The following is a 13,706-nucleotide window of genomic DNA, read 5'->3' as shown; positions in this document are numbered from 1 at the left end:
AACAAGGTTACAGGATTTAGAATCAGCTAAATAGGACATTTGGACAAAGTCCTGTATTGCTTTTTGTTTAGTCATCTGGAACCTTTCCTTATTGGGAAGAATACATGAGAAAACTCTGAGAAAATTATTAAGCTGTTAAAGATGGTTTGAAATTTTTGTATGTATTACTGAGGAATCTGGGCCAATGATAGCAATGTTCTTCAAGAAATTTGTGATTTTTACAGCTGAGGCAAAAATGTAGAAAGCATTCTTTCTGTTCACTAGTTCTAAAAATACATATCTTAGGAAGTATTTGACACCTCTTCTACAACAGAAATGTATGGAAGATTTTCAGCCATATTCAGACAAAAAATTCCAAGGCAAGGAGCATGGCTGTGATCATTCATGCCTGGTTTTATGGAAGTGTCATTTGGAAGCAGCAAAGAATACTTACTTATTTTCATGTGGGTTTTCTTTTCCCTTTGTATGGAAAACAACACTTCAGAAACCCCTTCATTTTCTTAGTTGCTAAGAATTGGCAGTACAGCTTGACAGGTGGGGTTGCATGGTAGTGTTTGGTCAGTTACCAATATTGTTGTTGTTAGGTCAGTTATCAGTGTTGTTTCCTGCCTGATGAGCATTACTTCTCTCTTTTACTTTCAGCAGCTGTGATCCCCAGCACACAGATAAATCGAAGTGGAGCAGTGTCCTTGTCCCACCCTGGCAGCCACTCCTCCCCAGGACATAACATACAGGGTAGTCCTCTGCATCCTCCCCAGATACCTCTTCTCGCAGCTGCGGACTCAGAGAGGTAAGACCCTGTGTTTCCCAGCTTGAGCCTGAGGCAGGACTGCCTTCAGAGCTGCCAGGATGGGGGGAAATACAATTGTTGGTGTTCAGAAAGGCAGCAGTGGCCGAACAACTGCTCTGGGTAGGGGTTTATCAGGGGAAGGAGAGGTAAAAGGGACAGTGTTATTGCAGCCTGGGAGGGAGACTTTCCATCCATCTCCATTTCAGAGACTTCCTCCAATCCCTTCTTGATCCCCACAAATGGCCCAAGCAAGGAAAGTGGTACTAGCTGGCACACTCAGCTTCAGATGACCACAGCTATCCCTTACAGAATGGGGGCCCTGAGATTCATGTTTTTGTTTACTTGTGGAAGAAGAGTCATACTCTGTCAGTATTCTCTCAATACCAAATATTTCTGCAGGAACGTGCCTTTTTTTTTTTTTTTTTAATTGCCATACCAATAGATAATAAGCAAATTTTTATTTCACTAGTTTTAGTTTGATTTCTAGTCAGGATTTATTTTAAGAAAATTATGTATATTTTATTATATGCTGGTTAAGTATTGTAAATTCTATGATTTTAGATATTTCAGTGACATAAAAACCGATTGCTTGGACATGTCTTGATTTTCATCTTTAGACATTCCCTAAATTATTTTCAGCAATCTTTCCAATGATTTAGGTAGTGTATAGTACTACAGATGTGCAAATCTATAGCTCATTGAACCACAAATCTACCAAATCACAAGTCTGAAGAGGCCTAAGTAAATAGGTTTCTAGTGGAAAAGTCAAGAATTCATTACACAAAATACTAAACTCTTACTATATGCTCATGGATACTTACACATGATTTTGTAAAATTCTTTTTCAGTGCTCTCTAAATGATAAATTGCTGTGTTTCACTAATGTGTTTCAAAGTATTTCATTTCCTTGAGTGACAGATATGGCAGTAATTTGAAGAGTACAAAATCTCCAATTATAAACTTGAAAACAACATTCACTAGATTTCAATTACTGTTAAATGAGCATAATTTCTTTGGATGAAAGCAATATTCACTCTGCCTTGTATCAGTAAGATAGAAGAACATGATGTCTCAGGAAATTAACAACAGGTGAAAGTACAATTCTATTTCAGACTTCACATGTGAATTCAGGCAGTTCTGGAGCCACTGGAAGTTGCTGAGCTTTTTGTACATCAGTCTGAGATGGAGCTGACTGCCTCATGATCACTGGAGCTCACCTACTTATTCCGTCCTTCCTCCCCACTCCTGCCCCCACGATCCTGGTCTTTTCCCTTGTGCTGGCTCTGGCCTTCTGTGCACACCCTCTGGGACTGTCCATGCTCTCTTGCCTGGCACAGAGGCTTTTCTGCCCCTGTATAGCTTTCTCTTCATGCAATGTTCTATCTAACATCCATAGCCAGCAATTGCCAGAGCATGAGGTGACAGGTAGGGATACATTAATAGTTGTTACAGGTATAAATGTCATTATAAAAGACAATGATCTTCTTATTAGCCCATTTCTGAGGTTCTACTGCTGTAGAACCATAGCAGATGTGCTTAGAGTGAGACTTAATTCAATTCATAGAAGGCATTTCAGATGTCCAGAGAATAGAGTACTCTACAGAATAATAAAAAGCTAACATGGTATACTCCTTTCTCATGTGTTAAGTGTATACACTCTCTCTAAAAAGACTTTAAGTACTAATTCACATACCTGGAGCTGCTTTGGATTAAAAAAAAAAGTTCCAGTATCTTCATTTAGGTAGTGTGACAAATGGCAATTTAAATTCAGAAAAGGAAAAGCAGTGTTGATTACTACACATAGGGTAAAAATTAAGGGAAATTTTTAGAAGAAAAGCTAAGGCAGAATCTGCATCTTGAATATAATACAGTACACTCGCCATGGGGCCCTGTGAGTAGGCTGTCATGTCACTTCATGGGTGTGATGATAGCTGTGAAAATGTGAACTGAACAAACCTTCAGTAGAGAAAGTGGCAGAGATAGTGTCTTTGAAAGATGTGAGTCATCTTGTTTATTCCAGCGTCATTGTTGAGAGGACTGCAGGATTTAAAGGTGCAAGTAGAGGATTTGTTCCCCCTGCCATGCTAGTAAGGGTTGGACTAGATGACTTTTGAAGGTCTCTTCCAACCAAAACTATTCTATGGTTCTGTGGTTCTATTCTGTGTGGTTCCTGACACACTGTGCATGCCTGGGGTCATTTCAGAGCTAGGACAGGCTGACCACCACTTGCTCCAGCGGAAGGCTGTGTTTGTTGGACCAAAGCTGATCCAAACTGGCCTGCCTGGTTTGAGGACCCTGGGGGCCAAACTGTGCCACTTTTTGGACAGCAGACTCAGGTTTATGAGAGACAGAAGCAGAAGGAAATAAGCACTTTCTCTACATCTCCAGATACCATGGGATAGAGAAATAATGGGAGGATTTCTTCTGTGTCTTTCTCCTTTAGGTCATGGGAGGGAAAGTGTGGACTTGATTAAGCCTTATTAATGTGAGAAACTGAGCCAAACACAGAACACATCTTACACTGCATTCATTATGTATACAAAACTCTGTGAACACATAGTGCAAGTCAGTTAGAGAATTTGGATCTAAGAAACAACTTCATTTATCAAAGGAGAGAACATAAATAATAAAAGTGCAGATTTACATTTTGTTTGTGCCACCTCTTTGATACTAACTTTGAGTGCTCCACTAATATGAAATACTGCAGCTATTCAATGAAGGTACCAAATGTGTACCTGAAAGCATATCTATAAAAGGGAATACGTACTTCACATCCTTTTCACTCACTTCTGTAATACAAGAAGGCATGAGCATACAAATAAGCTGAAAGAACAATCTAATTAAAACTCAGATCAGAAATTATGGGTTTATATGGCATAGTTAATATATGCAGCTCAGTGGCCCAAAATTGATGGTGCTAAATTCTTGAAATTAATATTTTCAAATTCTTTATTTAATGAATTATCCAAATATACATCTTGCTTTTGAGCAAGAAATAGCTTGTTCATGTGAGACCAGAACAAAATTTTTCATGGGCTTGGTGTTCCAGGGGATTTTTTTACCCTCCTGTGAACCAGAGCTAGCAGTATGTCCCTGAAGCATGATGCATCCTGGCTTCACAGGAATTTCTAGAGACTGTGTACGGCTGACAAGAAGAACTTAGGGCCAAACTGTTCAGTTTAGCAGCATCATTATGCTATAATAAGTTCTGCAACAGTGCTTCTTTTTGCTTGAGTGTGTGGTTATATTCCCTTTATGATTTCACTGTAAAATAATGAGTAGCTCCAAGCCAGACTTCAAGAAGCAAAAGCCTCTGAGTAGTTGTAACCAAGAAGCCAAGACACCCAACCCTCACAAGTTATAAAGCCCTTTGTATGTAGCATACAAAGGGCTGCCTCAAAGAAGGTCTTTAGTTTACAGTGTGGTTGTGAAATAGGTACATTAACTTCTATTCAGGCATGGGACACTTCAGAGGATTGTCTGCTAATCATGTGGTTTTTTTAGTGAGCAAACAACACATATAAATGACAAATGCTTGAGTTGGAGGTGTCAGTAATGCTAACCCTGAACCTGAGCTACAGAGTTGCAGAATCACAGAATAATTTAGGCTGGAAAAGACCCTTAAGATCACCAAGTCCAACTGTTAATCTAATAGTGCCAAGGCCGCCACTAAGCCATGTACCCAAGTGCCTCATCTACACGTCTTTTAAATACCTTCAGGGATGGTGACACCACCACTTCCCTGGGTAGTTTGGTCCAACGCCTGCCCACCCTTTCTGTGAAGAAATTTAACCCTTTTCTGGCACAACTTGAGGATGTCCTATTGCTGTTACTTGGGAGTAGAGACTGAATCCCTCCTGGCTACAACCTCCTTTCAGAGCAAACCTAGCAAAGCTTGGAATTTTTCTCACACTTCTTTTTTTTTTTCCCAAAGGCATTTTTTTCCTCTTCTACACATTTGCAAGAAACTTAATTCTCTAATACAATATAGGCACAGAAAATGCTGAGAGATTTCATAAAAAGTTACATCGTCTGCTTCCAGGGAGTCTGTATATTGAGGTGCCTACTCACAGCTTTCTTCCTTAAATTCCACTTTAAATTCCACTTTAAATTTTCCTTTCATTTTCTCACCAAAGAGAAGATGAGGTGCTGGTCAGAGGGCCTGTTCTTTCTTCCTTCATCCCTTCTTTTGGCTCAATTTTGGTTTTGTTGCCCAAAATATTTCTGTTATTGCAAGAAGATTGCATTCCCTTAAAACAAAACAAAACTTGTAGCAGAGAAATCATTGGAGGGGTAAAAAATTAGGTTTTGTTGTTTTGGTCAAATGAATATATTTATAACTTTGGGGAAAACATAGGATTTTTTGAAATTTGTTCTTGGCAAAAGATGTGCTTTCCTTAAATGTGTTTTTAAAGCATGATTATTTGATTGTCACTGATAGCTAGCCAGACTAACTTACAGTGCAATATGCTGGGCTTCAGAATGCTGTGTTACAACAGAACGTTTCCCTCACTGACAGGGGATTGAGCAGCTGTAAAGTCACTGACACACAGCATAAAGTGTAGAGCTACCCAAAATGTGAGTTCCCAGAAAGATGACACAACAGAGAATGGAGACATCATCCCAGATGTTGTGGATTTGCCTAGAAATAGAAAGGCATTCAAGAAGGAATGATCGTAGATTGTTCCTCATTTATCATTGTCAGAAAGTGCAGCACTGTACAGGACACTGTTGGAGACAGCAACCTGTTACAGGGAGCTTGTAGTTCAGTCCTTTGTCCAGCCAAACCTTCAGCTCAGCAAGCTGAAAGCCTGATCACCTTGCTGTGTGAACTGCATAACATCTGTCTATGTTCCCAAACTATTGCAGCCCAGTAAAAAGGACTCAGCCAGAGCAACGACCCAATAAATTGTGTTTACAAGTTGTTCAAAGAAAACTGTGGCCTCAGAAGAAAAAAAAAAAAGACCAAAGTTTTCAGCTTTAATGTTCAATTTCCACTTCATAAATGTATCTATAGCAACCATAAGGATTCATTTTGTTTAAATGGTGACATATGCTTTAATTTACAGTGCAAAGTTGAGAAAAAAGAGTAAGAATGAAGATGGAACTACATTCAACATAGTTACATAGTTCCTGTCTCAAATATTTAATTTTAGTAGCATTTAGTGCCATAGTGTTGCATGGATTAATGGTAGGTAAATTATGTCTTTTATATGCAGGTACAGTTCCCTTTCTTTCAATATATTTTTAAAACATGCTTGGTTGCAGTGAAATGAATTGAGGAGTTGCAAAGCACTTGGGATTCTAGGTGAAGAAACATCTTATATATGTCCTTGCTACAGAGACGTAAGAGTTTGTTTCCCCACTGCACCCAGAACTTATTTGTAGGTGGCCAACCATGATAAAATAAACTAAATTAATAGTTATTAGTACTATATAAATGCACTATTTATACTGCATATTATTACTCTTAGATTTCCTCTTCCCTTCCTTTTCCACATATTGCTTAGGTTGTGCATGTAGTTGTAGTGACTGTTGACTGGGCCAGCTCCAGTAAAGAAATGCTAGAGTAAAATCTCTTTTTCCATGTAGTCATGACCAGTCCTGGTCATTAACAAACCCACTTTGTATGTGGTGTTTTAACTAATCTCATCAAAACAGGTGAGCTTTGGTAACTTTGTCATCTATCTTGCTTACTACCAAATCTAATCATTTCCCAGCAGGACATTTTTTCACAGCTACTATCGGAAGAGAAAGTAGTTTCTTAATGTCTCCAGAAACATTCCTGCTCCGATTTTACACCCATCAGGCATAGAAAAGGGTAACTTTCTGCAAATCTGGCTGGTTCCTGATTGAATTGACACCTGGGCTTGACCACAGCTCTTGATTGCAGCTTCCAAGTGGTCACAAGCTGGTCCCAAGTGTTTCAAGAATAAGATGTTCAAGAATTAGCTGTTCTCCCAGGAATGTAATGAGATTTGTTCAGAGACAAATCTAGGCTGGGGCAAGCATAAGTTTCTCTTTCGTTGAGCAGAAGGAAAGAAAAAGTAGATAACTACAGTCATGGATATGGGTGAGCCAGGGTTTCATAAACTGATTTATAAATCATCATAAAGACCGCTTATGTCTACTAAAAAGGAGTTCTGTTTGGCTGTACAATACAGTGCATTATTACTTGGGGGAAGTTGTTTAGATGGTAAATCAAATGTAAAATCTGTACAACTCTGCTTTCCAACTTGAGTTTTGAAAATGATTTTTTCCCTGTTAGTAGCTACTGGTTAAGATAATTTTTCAGCAATTAATTTTCACAAATTAATCTTGAAAACACAAAGGATGATATCTCATGGTTTTTAAAATAATGGCAGTATTTAAAGGCTGTTTGTGCATGGCTCTCAATCTCTGGCAGAAGATAACAGTCTATGTGATTCCTGTACAAAAAACTAACTCCAGTTATTGCTCAGGAGACATATAACCGGGTAGTTATAGCACTTTTTAAAAACCTCTGATATTTTTATCACAATATAACTACTGATTTCTCTTTCTAAAAAAAACTGTTCTCTAGTGTTATTGTGAAATACGTGAATGCTTTCTTCTCTTCCACCCTGGTATGTCTTTCAGTCTACTGTGCATCAGTAATCTGGAAAAATGAAATATTTGACACATTAAAGACTCAATGGCTCAGTAGTGACATCTTTATTTCCTCCATCCATATAGCATTTCTGAAGCAATATATGTTTATGAACTTAATATCACATCAGCACCAGGACCAATCCAAACCCTACCTAATATGCTTAAAAATGTGCTTCTCACAGAAAACTGAATAGGCAGTACATCATCCAGAGTTCATCTTGACACTTGTTACACTCCAAATGTAGATTATGGGTCACCAGCAATGTAGTAAATACCTTTCAAATTAAGTCAAAAACACACAGGTGACACATGGCATGTACAGATTCTTAGCTGCAGCATATAAGATCTCAAATGACTTGGATTTAAATACAGTTATAACCTGTATGATGACCCTGCCCAGAGGTGTTCTGTAGAGCTACTACTGCAGTTGCACCTTTTGTTGTATTCAGGGTTGTGCTAGTTTGAAAACAAACCAGGGGGAGGCACCAAGTCAGAATAACAATTTAATGGAAATCAAAGGAAAGGAAAAGAAAGTAAAAGAAAACACTGACAGAGTCAAGATACAACCTGAGTCTCTGTCAGGCAGGGTGGTGGTAGCAGTCCTCTGAAGTGGTGATCCTGTAGTAGAAGGGGTCTGCTCTTCCTCAGAAAGTCCAGCGGTGGCTGTGTAGCTCCTGTCCTCTGGAAATCCAGTGGAAAGAGTAACTGTGGTGCTCAGAGTCCCAGATTATATCCAGGATGGGATGCTTGGTTCCTCCCTCTGGGTGGAGCATCTCACAATGGGATGATGAGTCATGAGGCCAAGTGTTGATAAGGCTCATTAAGCAGAAGATGGTCCGGAGGGAGTTATCTCTGAGTCATGCAGCAGGGCACTGATGGGCCATTAACAGCAAGATAGTCTGGGGGGAGGAGGCAAGGAAACACTGCCCCAGCTGGTTTCAACAGCTCATGAGGATGGTAATAGAATACACCTCAACCCAGGACAAGGGTGTGATAAAAACTTCATTACACGCCTTCAGGAAAAACATGCTTTTTATTAGGTTAAAAAAAAAGTCATCTGTTATATTGAGGTCCAGTCTCAAGACAACAGGGACCAGATCCACACTTTAGAACACTGGTAGACTGTGTTAACAGCAGGCACTGATCCCTCCTAGGAGAAGCCACTGAGAACACAGGGAAGGGTATTCCTTCTCAGCAGACTTGCAGCTTGTTTTTAGTGGTGGAGACATAGGCTGATCTGCAACAGGAATACTACATCACTTTCTGCTCCTCCTCTTGCAAAAATATCATGGTTCTTTTTTGGTGTTTGAGAATGGTTCCAGCTCTCCTCTCATTGATGAAAAAGTGGCCGAGAGCCATTCCTGAGCTTTCAGTAATTAACCAGATCCCATCAGTCTAGTGGGCAGTTTGAGGCACAGACAGGAGCTCTTACAACCTTAGTTTTCTGTCCACAAAAAAGATCACATGACCTATCTGTAATGTACTTTGAGGTATGCAGTTTTAAGGAAATGCAGAAAAAAAAAGTAAAAAATCCCATAAAACTACATGTAAAATCTTCAAAAGTAGTGTGTATCCTTGTAGTGCCAGTAGTGACAGAGCTGTGCAAAACATACCACTGAGGTGATGAACCTCTGTGGCAGCTGCACCACCAGGCTTGTTCTCAAGCATTCTCTCCTCTGCCAGGCTTGTCAGTTTGTACATTTTGATGCGGTCAGATTCTGGAAGCAATTTAACACTTGCCCTTAATCTGCATTATATTGACATCAGATTGTTTATTTTCAAATAGCTCTGTGTAACATACAAAGATTTCTAAAGCCTGAAACCTGGACCTGAACTAATATCTAACCCCTCAGTGACCAATGACCCAAACTGACCCCTTATGTCAGTGATGAACAGCTATTTATTGATAGATAAAGCTGATACAAAGCCTTACAATGAACAGCTGGCGGTGCCTCCAAAATCAGGTATCTCCTCCAATTAAGACTTAGACACACCCACAGAAGGAATGGGTTAAAAGTAGTTTTCCATGATAAGGGGCAAATCAGCCTGCTAATTTCCCTAATGATAGTCAAACCTAATGATAGTCACCATTTAAAAGGGTGTTATCTCTGGGCTGCACACTGCTGTTTTGGAAGTCTGTATCTATACAAATAACTAACGTGATCTAAATAAAGTAAAAACAACCTTTAGCTCTTATTTATTAGAAATTTTACTGTTTTGTGGCTTTGAACTTTTAGGTTTGTTGCTCCAGCTCCTTCTCCTCATCACATCAGCCCCCAGAGAATGTCCATTCAACCCCCCGTGATGCAGAGACAGACTCCACAACCTCCTCAGCTTCCACAGCCTGCAGGAATGCCTCTGAAGACATACCAGCCTGCAGAAAGCCCTTCTTTTCAGCCAAATGCCCTTCACATCCAGGGTAAGAAGGAAGAATCTTCATCACTGGTGTTAGTTGTTTGTTGTTATTGCTTGTCTTCAAACTATGTGCTTCAGGGACTGGCACTGATATTTTTAAGGCACTTTTCCATTTGAAAGACCCTGGGAAGTAGCCTCCAGAACTCTGCCTTCAGACTTCCTTAAATTTTTTTACCTTAGTTAGTTGTTATTCATCCCGGTATGGAGTTACAGGTTTCTATTCAGACTGATTTTCAGTGCTGTTCTTGAAACAGAATGGCAAAAAATTTTATGATGGCTTTTAATTTTCTAATGTTACACTTCTAATCCCTTCTGATGTAGCACGTAAGTGTTAACCAGGTTTTCAAGAGGTATGGTCGTTTTCTCCCTTGCGCTCATGGGGAGATGGAGAACTCTTCTGTAAGCGTGGAAGACTCTTGCAGCTGTGTTCCCATTTGTACTGTGTAATCAGCTTCTACAAGACCTCTCTCTTCAATCCAGTATATTTCTTCTGTAGACAAGAAGAAAATTAACGGCTCGTGGGTTGTTTTGTTTGTTTGTTTTTCCTAGCTGGTATGGAGACTGAATGCTAATTACCTTAACATTTCAGGAGCGTGTTGACAGCAGTATTGCTGTTTCCTCTCAACCGTTTAAATATATGGTCTGCCATATTTATAGACACAAGGTACATAGCAGACTGGACTTCTTTTTAAAGGTCTTAGGATTCTGCTTATTGATCAGGCTTCCTGAGAATTATCATTGTAGATATCATAGGAAACACCTTGGGAAAAGCAAGGCTTCTTTTATTTTCTCCCACTGATGAAAGCAGTCTCTCTAGACAAAGAGAGGAAACGGGCATCTCCCTGAGTTCATAAATGTGAAGGAGAGCAAGGAAAGTGCCAATCCTGTTACATTCTTCACACCATACTAGACCACATAGGAGCAGGATCTGAGACTGACAGTTTTCTTCCAGAAAGTAGTAATTCCTTACAGCACTGATTAGTACTAGAAGAACATGAAATTTACCAATGGATGTAAGCAGTTTTTATTGGCTTTCTGTATTCTCTGCTAGAAGTTTCACTAATAATGTATGGCCAATGGAGTACAGGGTGAAATTTATTAATATACAGTTCACTGTCATATGACATAGTCGAAAAGATGGGAGAACAGGTCCAGTAAATTCCTAGTGCAGGGCATGAAGGGATCAGGTTAACCCTTCTGTTTCCACAGTACAAAACATTTTACTCTATTCCATATTTTGCTGAACATTTGGAAAGAACTCCTGTTCTGAAAAGGCAAGAACTCATCTTCTGGATGGAAAGGCATTGAGACATTAAGGTCTGTCTTCCTTCCTGGAACAAAAATTGTCTTTCACTTATACAAATGGCTTTACCACCTTCTTCTTCTCATGGTCATAAGAGTTTTAGGAATCTTAGAAGCTGGGATCACAACCAGTTGCTTCAAAGTAAAACACTTTCTAAAGAATCCTGCCTCCCAGGGGCTCACAAATCACCCTGGATTAACTGTCCTCCACACAGGACTTGCACTGGGCTGTGCAGCAACTTTCATGTCTCCTTGGGTATCTTCTGTTTAGGGCAGGCCAGAACAATGCTACTACATTCCCATCTCCTTCTCCTACAGTCCACAGAGGATTTAAAAGGACAGAAGATGTGGGTCATCATTCTTTATAAGAAGAAGACCCAGTAGAGACTGTCATTTGAGTGAATGCCATATTCGAATTGAAGCCCTACTACTCATCCAAATTTAAGATGCAGTTTAATACTATCTTCTGAGATCAAAAAATGGCTGACTTCAAGATCTTGGACCTTAAACCCATACCATACTTAGTCCCACGTTAGCATTACTGTGTCTGCCTCACTCTCCTAGGAAAGCCTCTGTTGAAACAGACACTGCTGACAGGAATTACATGCACATAGATAACTCAAAGTTCAAATTCTAAAGATCTTGGCACTTAAAACCAGTATGAAGACAATGTAGACTGAACTTTAATTGTTTACTGTTTTTTTAGTATTGAAACATATAATACAGTGCAATTCAATACCCACAATGTGGGTATTAAATGTTTTTTCAAAGATCATGTTACCTATTGTCACTGTACAATGTATTTTGTCAGAATGTACTCCCTCCACCTTAAGCACAGCTCTCTCATCCTGTATGCTACACTGGAAGTGTTGTCCTGTGTGCCTTAAAGGCTTACCTAAACTTTCTCTCTCAACAGCAGATGTTGCAAGAGTTCATGTTTTCCCAGTAGCAATACATAGATTGCTGTCTTCATTTGTCACACCATCACAATGCAGAAAAACACCATGGAGTTATCTCCAGACCATACTACTTTGTATAAAAGAAAGAAATTAACAGAACCTCCCACAGCCCTATCTCCTGCAGTTCATAACCTGCCTTTTCAAGGTTTAAAGTGCTGTAACTATAACCACCCCAGCTCATTCTGCTACCAGACAGTGGTAACAATTTACCTCTGTATGTAGTCTTAAACTTGTCAGTTCCATTTAAATTGGCTCTGTCAAGGAAGAAAGAGTTTCATTGCCCAAAAGCTTTTTGAAGAAAACAAGTTCTAAACAGACTCAGTTTCTGAAAGCCTGAGCATCTTAAAAGATCATAGTGATCTTGGAATACTATCCTTTAGAGAGAAATGATGTATGAGATCCAAGACTGACAGCTTTCTTGTATCTCATAGTTACTTTTACTGTGAACGTCTTTTTCTTGGAACAACATTGTCTACGGTTCAAGTTTCATTATTTGTTCTCAGTGATTTTCAACTACACAGTAATGTCAGAGAGAGCTTTCTATTGCCTCAGTTAATATTATGTAATCGACTAAATATTCCCTTTTCTTGCTCTTGTGAAATTCACCACATCCTTTGCTGCATGGAATGTTTGGCAGTGATGATGTTAGACGCCTCACTGAGCTGTAGAAGTGAAGCTCATCTTTTCCTTTTATTAGATTGTAGTATCTTTTACTGGATTACCATTCAGGAAATCTGAAACTACCCTGACCTGGAGACTGGAATGACAACTTCCCAGCTAGATGCTGTTGTATATCAACATGTATTAATAGACAGAAGACAGTACAGGTGCTGGCAGTCTGCAAAAATTGGCCCAGCACCTGCATTGTACTGGTGAATACTTTTCAACCATGAAAAACTACTCTCAGGAGAGGTGTCTGAAGTCACAGGCATCTCCAGTACACAGGCAGCTGCAAGAATAAGGTACTGCTTGCTCTGAGACAAGCCAGAAAAGATGTGCAAGGTATGAAAGAAAAGAACAGCAACAGAAGTTCCCTCTTCACAGTGAGAAAATTTATTGTGCTTGTAGTATAGAGTAAAGCAAAACTTTTTTGGGCATGGGCATAGCTGACTTGCTTTTGCATGTGTCTGATACTGTGAACATTTTTGCACTAGAAATCTGGCAGTCCTTTAAAATTGTGTCTGTAGCTCTGGTCACATGTGTTTGTGAGTTAGCTGATGACTAGAGTTGTCTGAGTAATAAAAGAAATTCAAAAACTCATCCAAAGTATTCATTTAAAAAAAAAGAAAAATTGTCATTTCTTTAAAAAAATTATTAGCTGATATGAATTAGTTGTCTTATGCCTCTATACAGACAGCTCTACTAGTAACAGCTATTTTTAAATTATGAATAATAAGATTTTAATAAACAGAAACACTTACATTCTTTTCACATTTGCAAATCAGTCTCTTAGTATAGTATGGGACTTAGATCTCTCTCTTACTTTTTCTTTTCCTTTTGTTCTTCACAGTCAGATGGCACCACATGATTACTTGGTGTTTGTGTAATTTGCCTAATGGACAAGCAGAAATATACCACAAAGAAACACTATCTTGAAGGATTTCAGACTG

General features: G+C 39.2%; 1 protein-coding gene across 6 annotated transcripts in view; it reads left to right on the top strand.

The window, feature by feature from the left end:
* The window catches only part of GLIS3 (GLIS family zinc finger 3), a 163,992-nt gene that overhangs the window by 143,031 nt on the left and 7,255 nt on the right, over positions 1-13,706 (top strand). For 4 of the 6 annotated variants that reach the window (XM_069001656.1, XM_069001655.1, XM_069001651.1 and 1 more), the window contains 2 exons: positions 643-790; positions 9,658-9,839. In XM_069001656.1, coding sequence (XP_068857757.1) covers positions 643-790; positions 9,658-9,839 — 330 coding nt within the window. The remainder of the gene's footprint in view (positions 1-642; positions 791-9,657; positions 9,840-13,706) is intronic. The other 2 variants (XM_069001657.1, XM_069001653.1) reach the window with 1 other exon arrangement.

This window comes from Aphelocoma coerulescens (genome assembly GCF_041296385.1).
Source record: "Aphelocoma coerulescens isolate FSJ_1873_10779 chromosome Z unlocalized genomic scaffold, UR_Acoe_1.0 ChrZ, whole genome shotgun sequence".
Taxonomy (NCBI): Eukaryota; Metazoa; Chordata; class Aves; order Passeriformes; family Corvidae; genus Aphelocoma; species Aphelocoma coerulescens.
Note: the sequence above shows the minus strand (reverse complement) of the source record. Positions and strands in the feature narration are given on the sequence as shown.